Source organism: Micrasema longulum, unplaced genomic scaffold, assembly GCF_059751315.1.
Source record: "Micrasema longulum isolate JH-2025_06_02 unplaced genomic scaffold, ASM5975131v1 h1tg000133l, whole genome shotgun sequence".
NCBI classification, from domain to species: domain Eukaryota; kingdom Metazoa; phylum Arthropoda; class Insecta; order Trichoptera; family Brachycentridae; genus Micrasema; species Micrasema longulum.
The window spans coordinates 486,083-504,927 of NW_028277339.1; the positions used below are offsets into that span (position 1 = coordinate 486,083).

Sequence of the window (18,845 nt, forward strand, 5' to 3'; positions counted from 1 at the left end):
AAAGGAAAATAAGAAAATTGATAAGGAGTGGTGAAGGATGATTAAATGAAAGTAGGAGTGGAAAATTGAATTTGATTTAACGATTAAGAGCAAGAAAAGAGACAAAACGTCTATTCTCTGTTATTCTGAATCAAGCCTATTAGTTCTCTTCTGTACCTATTATATGGAGTGTTAATATATCAAGACTATTAAAATTCTTGTTAAATGATTCACATATACGAGGTATCGTAGAATGTTTCCGATATTACGAATATAGAAAATTTTAGAGAGTCTATATAGAGAAAATATCATCTATCAAGCACTAAGCCATTTTAGAGAGTATCAGTTTTTATGTTCCAGGGCCTCAATTGTGATCGTTTTCTTCAACTGTATATATCGAGACAGTATACTTAACTTCTGTACTATTTGTATCTACCTCGGTATGCTACCTACTTGTCATATCGACATCATATGATCGAAACAAACCAATGAATGACCGTTACAATTTAGTCCGCGTTCCTTACGTCATTAACATTTAAATTAGTTCTTATTTTTATTTCCTTACTTATATTTAATCAATTGCAGGAGTCACATTTTACAAATGAATCAAGCATTAAATATTTAAAACAACAAAGCTTATTTGGCTAAATGACCGAATGACCTTTCTTTTTCTATGCCCGGGCGTTAGTGTTTTTGACTCGATGGCTACTCTTAAATAAAAATCCTGAATAGAGAAATCGAGTAGAGAAATCGAGTAGAGAAAAGTCCAATGGCATGTTAGCCTACCATGCTTAAGGTTCGATTCTCAAGAAGATCGACATAAAATATTTGTTTATAAGGTGGTTTTACATTGCAATATTTCACTGACCCTGGACTGCGACCTGAAGCGTAAGAATGATCACGTGATCACCTTACCTTCCTGTTACAGATGATTGAGGTACGCTGCATTTACTTAGCCAATGTAGAGTGCTTAAAACCTTGTTCATTATAAGTAAGCTCAATAATACTTTAACTCCCATAAAAATCGGATGCGGATATGGGTTTGATGTTGACGAATTTATTTTTTACAGCTGCTCGTTTCGCTTTGAAGCGCAACGTGGGGAGAGAGTTAAAATAATTATTACCTCCCTCACCGTCGACAAGAAGAAAAAAAATCGCTGCCTGACGCACGACAGTTCTAGGACTTCGAGGTTCGCTTGCGTCGGTAAGCCGAGAGCGTCTCTGACCATGTACGAGGTCCCGTGGTCAGGGGCTCCGGCTGTTTCCAGAGACTGTCTCTGCTCCTCCAAACAAGGAGTCCTGCCCTTTACATTCGTGTCTGCTACTCACGTCGTAGAAGTGAGATTCGAGGCCTTCAACATGAGTGCATCCGATGACTTCAGCAACATGTATTTTGAGGGAACATACGAATTCGTCAGATCCCCAATTTGCCCCAAAACTCAAAGGGTAACTGGCGCCAGTGGGGAAATTAAACTGGGAGTCCCAAGTGTTTTTGAAGATGAGGTAATCAACGATTAATTATTTTCTAAATAAATTGTTCGCTATATTTTTTTTAAATATTTATCCGTGACCGGGCAGATATAGAATTCAGCTCTGTGTGATAAGTCGAAGCATAACCCTGGATGAGTGTTTTCGACTCGATGGCTAATCTCAGGTAAAAGTTGTGTAGGTGTGAAAATCAGAAACATAAGGCAGAATATTATATGTTACATAGTGTGTAAAGTCTTCCTGTTCTTCCTCTTGGTCTAGGTCATATGACCTGTTTGTGACGGAGGCTGTCCTAGGATGATGACACCCAGCTGCCCTTACATATTTTTGGCGGCCTTCCTGGTAGTCTTCTGCTGTGGGGGTTTTTAGACTCGTATCTTCCATGCGGATCTCATAGTCCCTCCGAAAGTGCCTTTTGCTTCTTCCCCCCTCACTATGTCTTCAACATGTGAGTAAAGTGATCACTTAAAACCAGCAAGTAACATGTCATATATCTGGAAAAAGCATAGATTTCCAGATCATCATCAGTGGCTCTACAACCCGTTGTGAGCCTTGGCCTCCTCTAACATCTATCGTCATCTCCCTCTATCTTGTCATATACTCCTCCACTCCCTGATGCCAATAGCATCCACATCCTGCTGCACTCCATCAAGCCATCGGAGTTTGTGTTTACCAACGCTACGTCTACTTTAGGGCTTTCTGTGATCTTATTGGGCACTCTCATTCACTTATTATTTCTACATGCCCTGCTCATCCTAACCTCCCTATTTTAATAAATTGCACTACGCTGGGATCTGGGATCATTGTAAATATTGCATACCTTTTCGTTGTACCTTATCCTCCCAACTCTGTTTTCTTGCATCGAATATCTTTCATAGTATTTTCCTCTCAAATATGAGGAGAGATGTCTCATATTTTTTACCCAGCGGTATTGAGTAAAAAGGATCACAGGTCGTAATTGTGTTTTGACGATGATGACTAATGGAATATGACAACATCAGCTGCGATAAGACTATATATATGCTGGCCACTAAAACCGTGACTAATAACCAGATCACAATCATCATTTGAGGGTATTAGAAGCAAACTTTGAAATCTCCATCAAAAACGGAAAACTAGAAAATAGTAGAATTATTGATGTCAAAATAAACTAAACATAAAAACCTACCTACCCAAATAATAGCGTAATTCAAAAGCGTCTCTTAATTTTGCAAAAACAGATTTCAATTATATTACTTGACACCGCAAACTTAGCATCCTTCATTGAGTTAGTGACGCATAATTAGAAATCTCACCAAAGTTTTTCGCAAATATCTCAATAACTCCTTCAATGGAGATTTCTAACTTTGCTTCTAGTACCCTCATATACTCTCTCATGCTATATAACGCATTTATAACTTCACCCATCATCTCGAGTATTGTCAAGAAAAACAAGTCACCATAGATTTCCACATTCCCCAATATATCTTCGATGGGCGGACATAAGAGTATAACTGCAAAATAACCTTTCACGAGACCAAAAAACATTATTATGAACCCAATTATTTAGCTACCGAACTCTTATTTTGCGAAATGGGTTATTATTTTATCTGTTCACCACATTCGAGTAATTTGAACAAATAACAGAAATATTCCAGATATACTTTTAGAACCATTAAAGATGGAACAGAAATTAGTTTTCTTATACTATTAGAACTAACTTATACTATTTGAATCACAAAATGAATTATATAAATGAGTCTACTTATGTATATAACTGAGACCATATTGTACTATTTTTACCACTGAAAATATGACACAAATGCGCATACTTATTTTATTAAAACCAAAGTTTAATAGGCACAAAGTTATTTATTTATTTCTTGAGTAGTTGTATAAGTGTAGGTACTGTTAATATCATTGATGCAGGCATACGCAAGAAACATTTTCTCACATAAATCGCAAAATGAACGAAAATACAAAAATACTCTTATGTCCTCCCATCAAGAATACATCAAAAAGTTTATTTCCTTCGACTCTCTTGAGACATTGGTCTATTTAAATGTAATCCTGACTTACTTACTCAGCCTTCTTCTTGTGTCCAGTGTTGAACAAAGGCCTCCCGTTTGGACCTCCAATATTCCCTGTCAGCTGACACTTGCCTCTACGATTTAATACATCTCAAGCAAATGACTGTAATAATAAATGCACTGTATTTTATTGAAAATATTTGTGGAGAGATTAATCATCGACATTTATTAACTTTAAGCTTTCTGATTCCTGTACTGAATATTTACTTTTTTTTAGCTAAACTGCCTTCATCATCCCTGGCTCATAGACCCTTCAATAGGTCATTATTTGTATGTGCAAATTAAGGGAACTCTAATGAATGAACCTGTTATAGACGAGCACAACCTATCTAATAATATAACAATACTTCACGAGGATAAAGATCAATGCCACACCAGAAACCGAATAGCCATATACCCCGGCACACTTCCCCCTGTCATAGTCTGTCCAAACCCTCCTCCAAGTCAGAAACATAACATAGTTAAAGTATTCTCGGAGGGATGGGGTGTAGCTTCCAATACGATGGACCTGCCTACTTTGACATCTATTCCCACAATAGATAAACTTGGCATAGATTTTGCAAGAAGTATAGCTGTTGAATTAATTGGAAAGGATACTGGAACGTATTCAGTTACGTGGTTAGAATTATCAAGAAGGTAAGAGAAACTCGGTGCATTATCTTTATATTTATAATTTTTCTGTACGTGTGTGTGTCACTAGACCGATTTCGATGTTTTTTTTTCGAGTGTTTAAGCGGGCCCCTGGATGGTTTAGATTTACAATTTGGCCCGGTACATTGCACTCTTTTTATTTTGCTTTGGGTAACAGCAAATCACACAATGGCGTAACGAAAAGATTGAAATTTCAAATATCATAAGTGATAAACTATATACTAAGGTATATAGTTTATCGAAAATTCGAATATCGAAAAAACTTTTACTGAACCAGCTAATAGCAGGCAAGCCTACGTTCGGGCAGGACAACACAGGCTAGTTTTTTATAAATTTATAAAATAAAACTAATTTTTTCATGTCATTTAAGGAACTTGCATTTAAAGGTGACATAAAAAAATCTCCACAACAATTTTTTGCTCCCATTTTATACTTGCTAATCGATGTTTTATTTAGTACCGGAGCCACGATCCTAAATGAATCCATATTTGTCAGTATGATATATACGAGTAGGTAGTACCAACAAATATAATTTCGATTAGTATTCCATTTCTAGTTGACAATTTTACCAAAATTAATTTAAGATCGAGTTTTACGAATGCATGAGAATTGTGTCTACTGTCTAGCATACTATAAACTTAGCGAATTAAACTTATTTGAATTTCAGAAAACATAACACGTATCCAGCAGTCTTTGCGATGCTCGATGTTTGCCAGTTCAGATGCCCCGAGTTGAACGCTTGTATCAATGCATCTCTTTGGTGCGATGGCATATCGCATTGTCCTTCCGGTTATGACGAATCTCTTTCGCATTGCTCCTTTCTACTCCAACTACCCATTCAGTATTTGCTGGCTTTCTGCGCTGCTATCATATCTGGAGCTTCGTTAACAGTGTTTTTCCTGCTGAGGATTAGAAAAAGACGAAGAACCTCGGCCTTCCAGAGAAGACTGGAAAGCATGTCATCAGACACAGCTGTTTTCGGGGACAAGGAAGTGATTTGCTGACACAGCGACAATTCTGTTAGGTACGTGGAAGTTGACCGTGTAACAACGGTGTGACAATGTTTTGTGACAAAACTGAGTTTGCAGAAACCAAAATTAGGATTGGGATTGTGATTGTTTCTGTACACAAGTCTCTGTGGTGTTACTCATCGCTCCATGTGTGCCTAAATTTGCATCAAGTGTCGATAAACTATCGTTGATTCATTTCAAATTATTTCATTTCGACACGCAAGTGGTTCCAACGATTTATTAAACTACTTACTTATAATACACTCCCTGAGATGTATACGTACGCACAAAAGCAATCTCGCTCGGTTTCATAAAACAATGCTTCCAATGTACTAACAGAATTGTGATATTTAATTAAAATTTTAATTACTACTAACATAATTAGGTACGTGATTTTATTTGTAGAATTTATTGGACCAAAATATTAAAAATAATATTAGGGTACCTCTGATTTAAGAGATCACGAGATACGAATTCTCGATGATTATATAAATACATGGTGAGTTATATTTCTTCCCTATTAGTGATTAAATAAATATTTTTTACAATTTGAAAGATTTGCTGATAATATTGGTAAATGTGTTGTGTTGAGAAATAGAGTTTTATAGGTTGTTGTGTTTGAAAGAGGTGGTGATAATATAATACATATTGACATACGGAAAGAAATAGATTTTATTTATAACTCTTTTGGTATTCCGTATAATATATTAATATTTCATTCAGATACATAGAAATTTTATTATATCTAGATAATATCTAGGACATTATTAGATATATTCATATCAGAAAATGGCTATTATCAATACATATTTATATTTTATATCATACATACTTATTTATTTACAAATCAGTGCAGAGACAAATACTTAAATATAAAAATTGCATTCAAATTGTATAATACAATGTTTAAAACTCAATTAATCACTAGTAGGAGTTAATAAATAAATATTTTTCTTACAACTTATTTGATTTGGCTTCAATCGTTATCATTTTAAATACCCGTTCGTAAAACAAGTTTGCATTTTACCATTTAAATTATTGTTTCCAATTTAGTTTTCTGAATTATCATCATTCCTTAATCCGAACCCAATCTTATGTACCTTGATCATTTGTTATAAACATGGAGTCAAGGTGATAAGTTTTACAATTCACAAGCCAGTCCATATACTACATAAAGAGTCTATGAAATATTACATACATATAACAGTACCTATCAAAACTAATAGGGACATTGCTTTATCATTCACACAAAATTTCAATTAATGATTAACAATTTTTCACCAGAATACTGATTTTATATTTTAATTTATATTTCAAATAAGACAACGGTTTTTTTTTTCATTTTTTACTATGCTTACAAATATTATTGTGTCGATAAAACAAACCACGTTTACGTCTGTTTTATTTATTATCGGAGATTATTATTAGGAGATATTTTAATTGCGTAGTTAATACATAACTTCAACAAACACAATTATTAAATGACAATTACTGACGAATACGAATGTTTTTATAATTATTTAATATTTATAAATCTTTAATTGTCGGGAGAGCGTTTGTTTTAAAATATTATTTTAATAACTACGAGTAATTATCGCAATTTGTGTTTCGTAAAATTTTATTTATCTCTCCAGAGCTCCAAATTATTTTGTTTTTAATTTTTATAAAAATAATAAAAATCTCTGTAATAATAAATAATAGCTGTAAAATAAATCATGTCATATCTTAGATTTTAGATGAAGCGTAAATAACTAGTGATATTAAATAATCCATTTTAATAATGAATATTTTAAATCTCAAATCTCAAATTGCCCTTAAATTGAAAATATATACAATAATAGTAGAATAAATATATACGCAAACTTGACATAGGTAGAATATACATTTTTGAGTTTTAGGAAACAACTATTATACCATAGTGTGGAATACACAGTATATACTGCTATATTAACTTTTACAATATTATTTTAACTCACATTATCTATGTTTTTTTTTCAAAAGAAACATTTTTCTTTTATAACATATTTCGTTTCAACGTTCTTTAGTGCAAACAATATGGAGTCAATATATAAAATTACGTTTTGATGTGTTTAATATAATATAGTTTTTTGTATAAAAATGTTTTGCATGTATGTATAATGAAGTGTGTAAAAGCGAATATAAAAACGAGAATACAAACTCATGTTGGCATTTTGTTGGTTTATTTTTTCGTATTTTGTTACATAATATACTAAGTATTAAATAAATAATACACATTGTTTAACAAATGTATCAACTTATTCTTTTATTTTGTCTTGTAATAAAAATAGAATATAACACAATACATAACGAACTCAGAATTCTTAAGTAATTTTTCTTCAACTCTTTGGGTACTGGAAAACACCCCGATCGATAGAATTTCATTAAATGCTTATCTTTTACAAAATATATGGTTTTCTTTTCTTACTTATCGACTCGTTTTATTTCGAAAATTACTGTTGCACAAAAAACAATAGACTCATAATTTGAAATAAAAACACCGTAGTTTTCTATACAGAAATCAATTTTACATTTTGTTATATACATGCTCGAGTTTATTTATTTAAGTTGTGAATAACTATCATTTTCAGTCAAATGTGTATTAGTTTTTTTTAACCTTTTTATTATTACATTTTGCAGCCATAATATAAAATATTCCAATAAGGTTGTTGAAATTTAATAAGACTTATGAATAACTAAATGGTTAATCTTCATTAATGTTTATCGATAAAATTTAAGAATAAAAATACTTAGATAATAAATTGCGTAGGTATTGAAATAAAATTGAAAATGTCTGAAATCGAATAGATAGATTCGCGGCGAGGAGAAATACTTTTAACTGAAATCATGCAGGAATACACGTGGAAAAATGCAGTAAACATATTGATTTTAATTTACCTAAATTCATTTCGTCAAATACTTTGCGCATATAAGTTCCAAGCAGATGATAACTATTTCAAAATAAGCACCATAAACCATTTATGTCATACAGATGTGTGACACATAATAATGTATTGTTTTGCCGACTTCAATAAGTTGTCTACTTTTGATCTTATTCACCTCATCCACTCTTTTTAGCAGACTCAATTTTTTCCCTCTTTTTCATTGCATTGCCAATTTTCAGGAAACGATTTTTCTATGATTTCTTTTAAAATTCAGTTTATTTCTTATGACTTCTCTGCTAATTTAAAACTAAAGTAAAAAGACATGCAAGGTATGAAAAAGACTTGGACGATTAGTTTAAACAAAATTATTTTAGAAAACTGTTTCCACAATATGTTCATGTTTACATTTCTTAAATTTTATTAATTGTATTCTCGTGTAAAAAAAACTAGATATGCATTATTTTTCATCATTAAAAGCTGTAAATTGGCAATAAAATCGTTTAAAATGTTTGCCTGTATTTTATTGTAATCCCAATATTATGATTTGTTTATTTATGTAATTGGTACTTGAAATTATTTGTGCATAATTTAGTGATTGAAACACCAATTGATGCGTTTCTTGATTACTTAGGTAGGTACCAAATAATCGACTTTTATAATTCTATGGTCGGTACTAAAATTAAGATTAAAACGATCTGTTTTACTTCTTGCGTATCTACAAGGAGAGTGATAAATATCAAGTTTTTTTTTTGCTATGGTCTGATCGAGATCTTTATAACATTGGGTAGCCAACCTTCAAACCGGTATAATATTATGCAGGTAGTATCCAATTATGTATTTTACCAAAAGACCAAGAAAATGTTGCATCTTCTGAAAGAATCTAAAAATATATATTCATTGCCCTTTCGTACTTGCCACATGTTCAAACATGTCCCTATGGACATTTTTAAATTACGCGGTAAAGCCCTAACGCACACACAAATAATTTATTTATTTAACTTTTTGTTCATAATTTTATTTGTACATTGGCGGGCTTATTGCCAATTGGCAAATTCTTCCAACCACCCAATAAAATAATCGTTTTATCTTTATAATTAAAGTTACAGAACATATTCAATAAATAATAAAGATTAAAAGGCTTAAGATATATAAAAATAGAAATAAACGTTTTTGTTTATAAATTACCTTAAATCAAAACTATTACTCAATGGGAAAAGGGAAAAAAAGGAAAAAAGAAAGAAGGAGAGATTGAGGAAGAGAAGGGAGATGTTTCTTCAGACGGGATTTAAACAGAGATAATGTAGTAACATCTTTGATGGTGGATGGGAGATGATTCAACAGTCAAGCCGCATGGACACTATATGAGTTAGAGAAGAAAGAGGAATTGTGGATGGGTATTAAAAGAGTGCCTTGAGTATTAGAACGAAGAGGTAAACCATGAACTAATAAGCGTTGAAATTTTTCACGCAGGTATATAGAAGCGTTTGGACTATGAAGTACATTGAACAGAAGTGAGAGGGAGTGCTACTACTACTACCATCACGCCATTTCCCCGTAGGGGTAGGCAGAGAGAATGGACCGCCACACACGTCTATCCTGGCATACACTCCTAGCCTCTTCCACATTTATACATCTTGTCATACATGCCCTTCGGTTCTGTCTGCTTTTGACATGACCAGACTTAAGATTTTGGTTTATCTGATCATGCCACGTCTTCCTTGGTCGTCCTCGTCTAACGTTGCCGTTCATTTTTGCCATATATACTTGTTTTACCATTCTCAATCTCTCCTTCTTTCTTTTTTCCTTTTTTTCCCTTTTCCCATTGAGTAATAGTTTTGATTTAAGGTAATTTATAAACAAAAACGTTTATTTCTATTTTTATATATCTTAAGCCTTTTAATCTTTATTATTTATTGAATATGTTCTGTAACTTTAATTATAAAGATAAAACGATTATTTTATTGGGTGGTTGGAAGAATTTGCCAATTGGCAATAAGCCCGTCAATGTACAAATAAAATTATGAACAAAAAGTTAAATAAATAAATTATTTGTGTGTGCGTTGGGGCTTTACCGCGTAATTTAAAAATGTCCATAGGGACATGTTTGAACATGTGGCAAGTACGAAAGGGCAATGAATATATATTTTTAGATTCTTTCAGAAGATGCAACATTTTCTTGGTCTTTTGGTAAAATACATAATTGGATACTACCTACATATTATACCGGTTTGAAGGTTGGCTACCCAATATTATAAAGATCTCGATCAGACCATAGCAAAAAAAAAACTTGATATTTATCACTCTCCTTGTAGATACGCAAGAAGTAAAACAGATCGTTTTAAAAAAAAACAGACACCATTTACTTATTATATTCTCCAAAAAAACTTTAAAATACGAAACACTTTTTCTTAGCAAAATAGAGAAAGATTATCTTTATAGCCATGTGCATTATAACAAAAAGGTATAATACATAATATATTTTAATACCAGTGTAAAATAAAACAAAATCATTTTTTTTAAATTAAAAGTAAGTAATGTTTATGTCACTTGATATATAAAAAACAAAAATTATTTTATTCTTAGTGCCCCTGAATAAGGAATTACATGTCAAATTAATGACAAAAATATTTTGATTTCAATAAAATAAACTTGAAATGTCTGTCTTCCTATTCCTTCCTATATTTTTGGGAGTAAAATTTGTTCACCACAGGTGATTCCATTTTTACTATAACTTTTGACAGCTCGCTTAAAAGTCGCTAGAATTTATTTGTCGCTAAAACAATAAAAAAAGTCGTTTTCAATGTCAAAATGTCGCTAAGTTGGCAACACTGGTTCACCGTATCAAATATTATCGGAAGATTAAAAATTGCTACAAAATGTTTAGGTAACTTCTTTAAAAAGTGTTCACCTTACAATACTTATCTACACAATATAATACTTAAGTAAACATTTTACGTACATCGATAAATTATTTTCTTACAATACTTTCAACTACGGAATATTTTGTGTTTTCTTCCTCTTTTTTTATATTTTCTTCTTACTTATTTACATGTGTTGCTATTTATTTTTTTATGGAATATATAAATAAATTATTACGTTAGGTGAGGACGTGGTTATGATGTTGCTTTCTATAAATGTGAAAATCCAGAATGTGTCTCTTGTTGACCTCATAATATATGCCCATTCCTTCTATATGGAATTAGTTTTAAAACAAATGCAATAAATAAATATAGTACACATATGACTTAATTAGACGAATACATAATTTGTCGCAAAAGCTAAAAATCATTCTAGGATTTTCAATTATGAAGTTAACCATAATAGTTTACACCAAAACAATAGACCGCAGGTACTCAGGTCGAGAAAAACAAGCATAACGACAAAACCGTATGTTGCACGTTCGTTGTTAAATCAAAAACCAAACCAAAATTTGCAAGGCTTTTGTTCTATGCAATAAAGCAACAAAGCTGTAACGTTTCTTATAGCTGAAACGTTTTATTTATCTGTGAGGTAAATAATACGTAATTGAATCCATATGAATAAATATTGTTGAAATAAACTATAATCAATTAAAATAGATGAGCATGAGTTGATGGCTCCATTAATTAATTAAATATTAATTATCAAGGCACTGTCTCTTTTTCTTTCTTTTTTCTTTTCTATCTCGTATGGTGTCCATGCGGCTCGACTGTGGAATCATCTCCCATCCACCATCAAAGATGTTTCTACATTATCTCTGTTTAAATCACATCTGAAGAAACGTTTCCTTTCCCTTCCTTAATCTCCCCTCCCTTCCTCTTTTCTCTTTTTTCCTTTTTCCAATTGAGTGAATTTTTTGATTTATGGTAATTTATAAACAAATATGTTCATATATCTTTAGCTTTTTAATCATTATTTTCTATTGAATATGTTCTGTAACCTGCATTATAGAACAAAAACTATTATTTTATTGGTTGGATGGAAGAAATTGCCATTTGGCAATAAGCCCGCCAATGTACAAATAACATAATGTACAAAAAGTTAAATAAATTAACAGATAAAAAAAATAATTAAATATTTTGTGTAAATATGTATTTATCCAAATAATATTTTACAAGGGTGGGTAACCTTTTCATTTATTTTTAATTGGGTTGTTGATGGTTGGAACAAGTTTGGTGCTGGTTTTGTGGTGTGTGGTAACAGCTATTAGATCCGTGTGGTTGGTAATATTCTAGCATAGATACATGTGAGTGCATGTTTTGTCTATGGTGCTGATTAGTTGGTGTTGGAGTTTTGAATTTTGTCCAACCAACTACCAACGGCGCCAACTTTTACTAACATTCTTTACTGTTTGACATTTGAATTTAGTTGTTGTTTTTTTTTTTTTACTGTTTTACGTAGCGTTATTAATCAAATCAAAATCATGAAGCAACGACAAATGCAGGCTCTTTTTTCGGAAAATAAAATTCTGCTCAATAAATTACACTCTCTTCAGGAACGAATAGATCAGACCGAAGAAAGGTTAAAATCTAGCGGCGATTGTCATTATGACAGGTAAGTTGATAATGTTCCCAGTGTACTTTAAATGTATTTATTATAATTTTCAGACATTGAAATATTACATATATGTTATTTTCCATGCAATATTTCAGTGTTCCTGCGATTACTGATTCAGTTATAGCGGGTACTGCTTTTGGAGAACCTGAAGAAGAAAGTATTGAAATGCAAGGGAAGTGCGTTCATGCTACTGAAGAAATTTTAGGAATCTCTGTACTCCATTATTCGAGGTCTCAAGTTTCTCCACACGAAGGGTACTATTATAATTGTATTGCCAATAAATATCAGGATTGTTTGTTTAAATTTAGGGTATGCTATTTATAAGTATTGAACATAAATAATATGTGGCTGTGTGTGTATTTCTACCTAAAATATAAAGAATTATATCCACGAAAAATTCTTAAGAAGAAGACTGAAGATTTTTTATATTCTTTGTCATTTTCATCTACTTCATTTTAGGGATTTGATTTTTAAAAATGTACTTAATATCAGATCGACTGAAATATGTTACCAACAAAAACAACTGTAATGTTTTGAATGAAACATTTGAAGAAATTTCAACATGTTCTGTAGATTTACGAATTATTTGTTAGCTGTACCTATATTTATGATGTCAACGAAGCCAATTAAGTACACAAATGAAAACTGTACACAATACTAAACTGCTTAAGGACGAATAGATCATACAGTAATATCTTTCCCAAAGACCTCCAAATTGCAAGAAGAATCAACTAGTGTCTACGCATTCTGGATATTAGGACATAAAAACTAGATTTATTCTTAGTAACAACAAATGTTGACTTCCAGTAACACAGTTGGAAATTTATGAAGAGATAGTTTGCAACAGAGATAGGAAAATTACTTAGAACAGCGGTTCCTAAAAGTTGTTCCAAGAGTTAGGGCGTATTGTTGTAGAAAACAGGCAGTCAACTTTTGTCGGTAAATAGCTTCACCTTTAAAAAATGCCGCCCTCACCTACATAATCCATTCACAAATCAGACCAAACCATCAATATTAACCGTGTCAGTGTATGAGAATTTGATCAATATTATGTGTTTGATTTCTAATATTATAAGTTTAAATATGGAGTTCTACAAAATAAACACCAAATCAATAAATTGTTTTATTTATTTTATTAAACTCTTTTCATTCATAATTTTCGGATTTAAAACGAGCACATACAATTTATGCTCATTAACAATGTTAATGTTAATTATTAACAAAAAAATTGAATATTAACAATGTTGATGAGCATAAATCATTAACAATTTGATTTATTTAGTACCTATTCAGTTTGAAGATGCTGATTATTGTTGTTTTCAGATTAACTGGAAGGTGTTATGAGATCAATATGAATCTCGTCATTTTGGGAACACTTAAGGTGGTACTCAATGTAGTGGAAAGAGAGATGGTAAGTGAAAATTATTTGGAAAATTACATACTAACTTGAAGCATTAACTCTTCAAGTACGAGCGTGACCATATATGGTAACAGTGGACTCTGTCGTGCAAAACTATCCTCAATCCCGCTGTTTTTTAAGATATGTTCTTTAGTATGTTTTCGAAAGATATGTTCTTTAGTATGTGGTGTGCCCTTAGAGTAATAACCTAATAGAGTCGCTCATACGAAGAAAAACCTTTCTGTGATTATTGACCTCGAAGTAAGCTACAGATTACAACAATACCAGCACTAACCGAAACCGTCCATTACACGTTTTTTGTTAAATTAAAAACCAAACTAAAACCAAACCAATAATTGGGAACGCTTTTGTTTTATGCAATATAGCTTAAGGGTTTCTCTAGAGAATTATAACTTTGAGGGTGTGCCATAATAAAACAAACAGTATGTGGAATGAATGGCAATTTTTTAGTAGTAAAAATAGTTCATAAGAAAAAAAAATCCTTGTCCTTTAAGGGTTAACTTCTTATCTGCTCGTGTGTTCAGTATTCCGCATCCAGACTACAGATTCTCAATAAAAGAGTAAGGAAAAATATTAGATTAAAAAAAAAATATTTAACCAAATATTTTTTGTAAAACCAGTCTCAAGGGATTTGAACTCGTTTGCGGTTATGCCTGCTATTGCCATCAAAATCGTCTCTCATTTAAGTAATGACGGCCAAAGCCGTCAGTCCAAATCATTTTGATAGTGAAAAGACGACTATAGCCTACTGATGTAATTATATGGTCGGAGATTTTTCCATTGGTAAAAAGAATAACGGCTATTATAGTAATCGATTTTCTTTTAGCTGGATAACACAAATTTCCGCATTTTTTATTTCAAACCATCAACTACAGTCCAATCGAAAATTAAATATTCCAAAAAGAAAGAAAGTTGTGATAGTGTCCATATGAGTGGATCCTATGAGAAAAAAGTGACCGCGAATGTGATGGCTGGTTCAAGTGATCGCTTTACACACTTTGTGACATTCATCATTCCGCCTATTTTTTAATATACATATTTTCATCTGTTGAGTTTTGTGAAGTAAAAGATGTGAGATCCGGCTAAATTATTTCACCTACTAGACAATGCTGAAAATACTTTTAAAAATTTGTACTTCTTCATTTTTATTTTTAGGAAGATCACTTCAAAGTCCTGTCAACACAAGTGGCCGTTAGTGAATCTTCACCGGCACACGGAGAACTGTCTTCTCTCGTGCGTCAATTCTGCGGGGAAGAGGGACTGAACCAACAGCTCTTCCTGTCACTGCGAGAGTATGCACAGAAGGCAGCTAGTCGAAAAAAGGTGCTGAAAGAATTTAGAAGACAATATGGAACACATTTCCACATTGAAACAGCGGTAAGCAAATTTGTTGTCATAAAGTACTGGCCTTTATCCCCTAGGAAATATTTAAATACATTGCATTACAATATTGGAAGTCCATTTACGATTATTACAGTTGTGGGGGTCAAAGTCCAGTGATCAATGATGCACACGATTTTACCTGAAATATCGGGCATCGGCACAAGGCACTAACCATTTTCTATTGAATACAACTATGCAAGACCAACAGTGTTCCACGCAGGATGTTAACTCAATAATGAAATCGGATTACATATTTCATTACAATGTCCTGGAGTACATTAACTCCATTCCTGCCATGGAGACATAAATAACAAAGGCACACTGCTTATAAAAGGAACCCAGGGCATGGTAAGGTCAGTCAGCTCAACCCAGTCGTGCGGCAAGTCAGTCGGTCAGCCCTTCCAACATGTAGTCCAGTTGGACTCATCATCTCCATACTCTCGCGTTTCATAACAAAGTGCAGTACCTTATTCCCCATGTAATAAATACACGCATACAAACATCAACCTCGTTTCTTCTGCCGATCTTCAACTGGGGTAGAAATTCCAGCCCCCCACAAGTGGGCAATTTTTCTCATTTTCCAACGAGCAATTTTTCATTGTATGTGGGCACCGCCGAGGATGTGATATGTGGTGGGTAAACTGTAAATGGCATAAATTAATCAATGTAAATTGATGTATTTTTATTTCTTTATTTTAGGATGAAGGAATTGTGATTCAGTGGCCTCGAGTATTCCATATGGCGTGGTCAGTACAATGGGATGAGGATATTGAGAGAGTGGTGGACTCGATTAATTTTGAATTAAGCGTACAAGGTGAGTTAAAAAATCATCCTAAGATATAATTATAGTACTTTTTAAATAGACTTAACCTTTTCGGGACTGAATATAAAAATAATCCGCGAGTTCTTGAGGGGGTACCAGGAATACCCCAGTTAAAATACTATTAATGCGAAATTTAAAACAATAAAAATGTCATTATGGTTGTCACGGTAGTGTTTATAATACTGTTTCATAATATTTTAAGTTTCCTGCTAAATTCGTATCTTAAAATACTGTTGCGAGAGGATGTTATATGACATCGCGCTGTGACATGTTGAACAGCACTGACCTAAATTTTCGCTACACGTTAGCGAGGCGGTACATCGGGTATTTGGGAGGTGGAATGCATGTAAAATGTAAAACAGGAAATTCGGAGTTTTGTGTTTATGGCTGGCAAAAAGCAGACATCTGAACTTAACTATAACGTCTATAGACAGGGTAAATCATATTTTAATGTATATTCGCCTATTTATTGAAAATATTTTACCAGTCCCGTGTCGTTTAACCTGTCCGGGAGTGAGTTTCTGCCGACAAAACTGTATCTGGGGAGTGAGTTTTTTTTCATGTTTTTTTTTTACTTTTTATAATTTTATATCATTGTCAATGCTATAAGCAACATATTTTCTTGAATGAAAATAATAAATTATACCAGTAAATATGATTTATATCAAAATTATCGATGTTTTATTTCATGGGTTGTCAACCATCGGTTTTACAAGCCCAAATTATATTTCTGAAAATAATCGGACGTACATGTACGCCCATACTCCATTGATGAAAATTTTGTTTGGACGACCATGTACGGCCATACTCCCGGACAGGTTAATGCAATTGGTTCTGTCGTTATGAAAACTGCGATGTCGCTTAAAGTAAATAGCCTTTCCAGCGTCGATATGACTAATTGGTTTACCTTTGTGTAATTAGCTAGTGTTTTAATTGTAGTAGCTTATAGCTCATTAGATGTGGATACAGAAAATAGAGAAATGGAAATATACCACAATATGAACGCATATTTTTTTTTAACCACTAATCATTGTACATTATGTGCTTTGTTATTATGTATGGTTTTCCAGTTTAAATCTGTAAAGGGAATAATTATGTAGGTTTCTGTAATTAATTAAATATTATGTTTTTTTACAGCCGGTGTCCACTTTATTAAGTCATGCGAGTCAACTTTGAAAGAAATGACAGAACCTTCTACTTCCCCTGAGGCTCGACTTGTTTGCTTGAAGGAAATTGCATCAAGAGCCATACGTTGTTAGCCCATAAAATATCTTAATATTATAGACTCGTCAAGAAGTCTACCTCAAAAATATGCACCCAGCCTGCTGATGTTATGAACGCCATCATTGACACATCAAATCATGAGATGGAATTTTGCATCTGAATGATGCAAAAAAATTACAGTTTATCGCAGTTTATTGGTTGATACAATCAGAAACACACAACCAAATAATCTAAGATGTACATTATTGTTTAACATTTTTTTTACATAATACATAAGTATAATAATATAGCCTGTTATTTATTTGTTTTCATATAATATAACTGAAAACATTAAACAAAATCCCACATCCTATAAACCATTACAATCAATTTATCAATCAGGTTTCTGATGGGTGTTTATTGTAATTTGTTTATAAAATCCTCTGAAATGAGGCATCAACCTTTTTATAGCACGGGTTAGAAACTTAAAATGGGTGAACACTGATTTATTTGACCCACAATCTTGTTGGATCAGTTTCTAAATATTATAACTGTGCTTAAATACTTTGGAATGGGTCATAGTTGCTTAATAAAGTTACCGAGTCAATCAAATGCAATTTAAATAATAACTTTAATAAATAAATACCACGTATAGCTTCTAACTACTGTACAATACAGGCAATATTGTTTCTAAAACATAGTTTGAGGGATATATGTATGTATATCACTGTTTATATATCAAGATAAATATCATATTTATGGCTGATATTTATAATTTAGTAATGAGGAAGTTAAGTGCTATGGGAAATTGAATATAAAAGATTTTCTTACATGCGGTAAAAATTAGAGAATTTAATTGCAAGGCAAATTTTCTCTAAAATGTATGAAAAATTAACCACTTAAAATGATGTCACAAGTTTTTCTAAATCAACCAATGATAGTGTTCTGATAGATTTCCGGTTTTCAGGAAGCAAACTCACCCAGCATGACAATTCGCCAAAGGGAACTAGTGACATCACGCACGAAGTAATGAAAAAATTATTCAACTTTGAATAATCACAGCGATGATAATACGGCACTTGAAAATAAAAACTTTTTTTTGGCTTAATTTGATAGTCTATTAACAAATAATTTAAAAACCGCTGAACTTCCTCATTGCCTTTATTTTTATAAGACATTTATGTGTTTAACTTCGAGATTCTCCGGGCACCATAAAGTAGGTTTTGTTGTGTGTTGTGGACCAGAATAAGAATTCAGCCGGAACAGGGGAATAATATGCAGCAACAGCAACTATAGAGATACTTTTCGTCCTTTGGTTTGGTTCAGTCTAAACTTAGAAATAGCCCGGGTAATGAAATGGCCTTAAAACTGGTATTTCTT

General features: G+C 32.4%; 2 protein-coding genes across 2 annotated transcripts in view; both read left to right on the forward strand.

The window, feature by feature from the left end:
- The window catches only part of LOC148284274 (uncharacterized), a 129,456-nt gene extending 122,936 nt beyond the window's left edge, over window positions 1–6,520 (forward strand). Inside the window, exons 9-11 of the mRNA XM_088241905.1 lie at window positions 1,050–1,482; window positions 3,754–4,172; window positions 4,855–6,520. Coding sequence (XP_088098031.1) covers window positions 1,050–1,482; window positions 3,754–4,172; window positions 4,855–5,191 — 1,189 coding nt within the window. The 3' untranslated portion in view covers window positions 5,192–6,520. The remainder of the gene's footprint in view (window positions 1–1,049; window positions 1,483–3,753; window positions 4,173–4,854) is intronic.
- Window positions 6,521–12,327: 5,807 nt separating this feature from the next.
- LOC148284275 (uncharacterized) lies at window positions 12,328–17,771 on the forward strand. Its single transcript, XM_088241820.1, has 6 exons — window positions 12,328–12,633; window positions 12,732–12,890; window positions 13,960–14,047; window positions 15,212–15,433; window positions 16,139–16,253; window positions 17,400–17,771. Exons 1-6 carry the CDS (start codon window positions 12,503–12,505, stop codon window positions 17,519–17,521), a joined length of 837 nt encoding a protein of 278 aa, XP_088097946.1. The 5' UTR covers window positions 12,328–12,502; the 3' UTR covers window positions 17,522–17,771.
- Window positions 17,772–18,845: the final 1,074 nt, after the last annotated feature.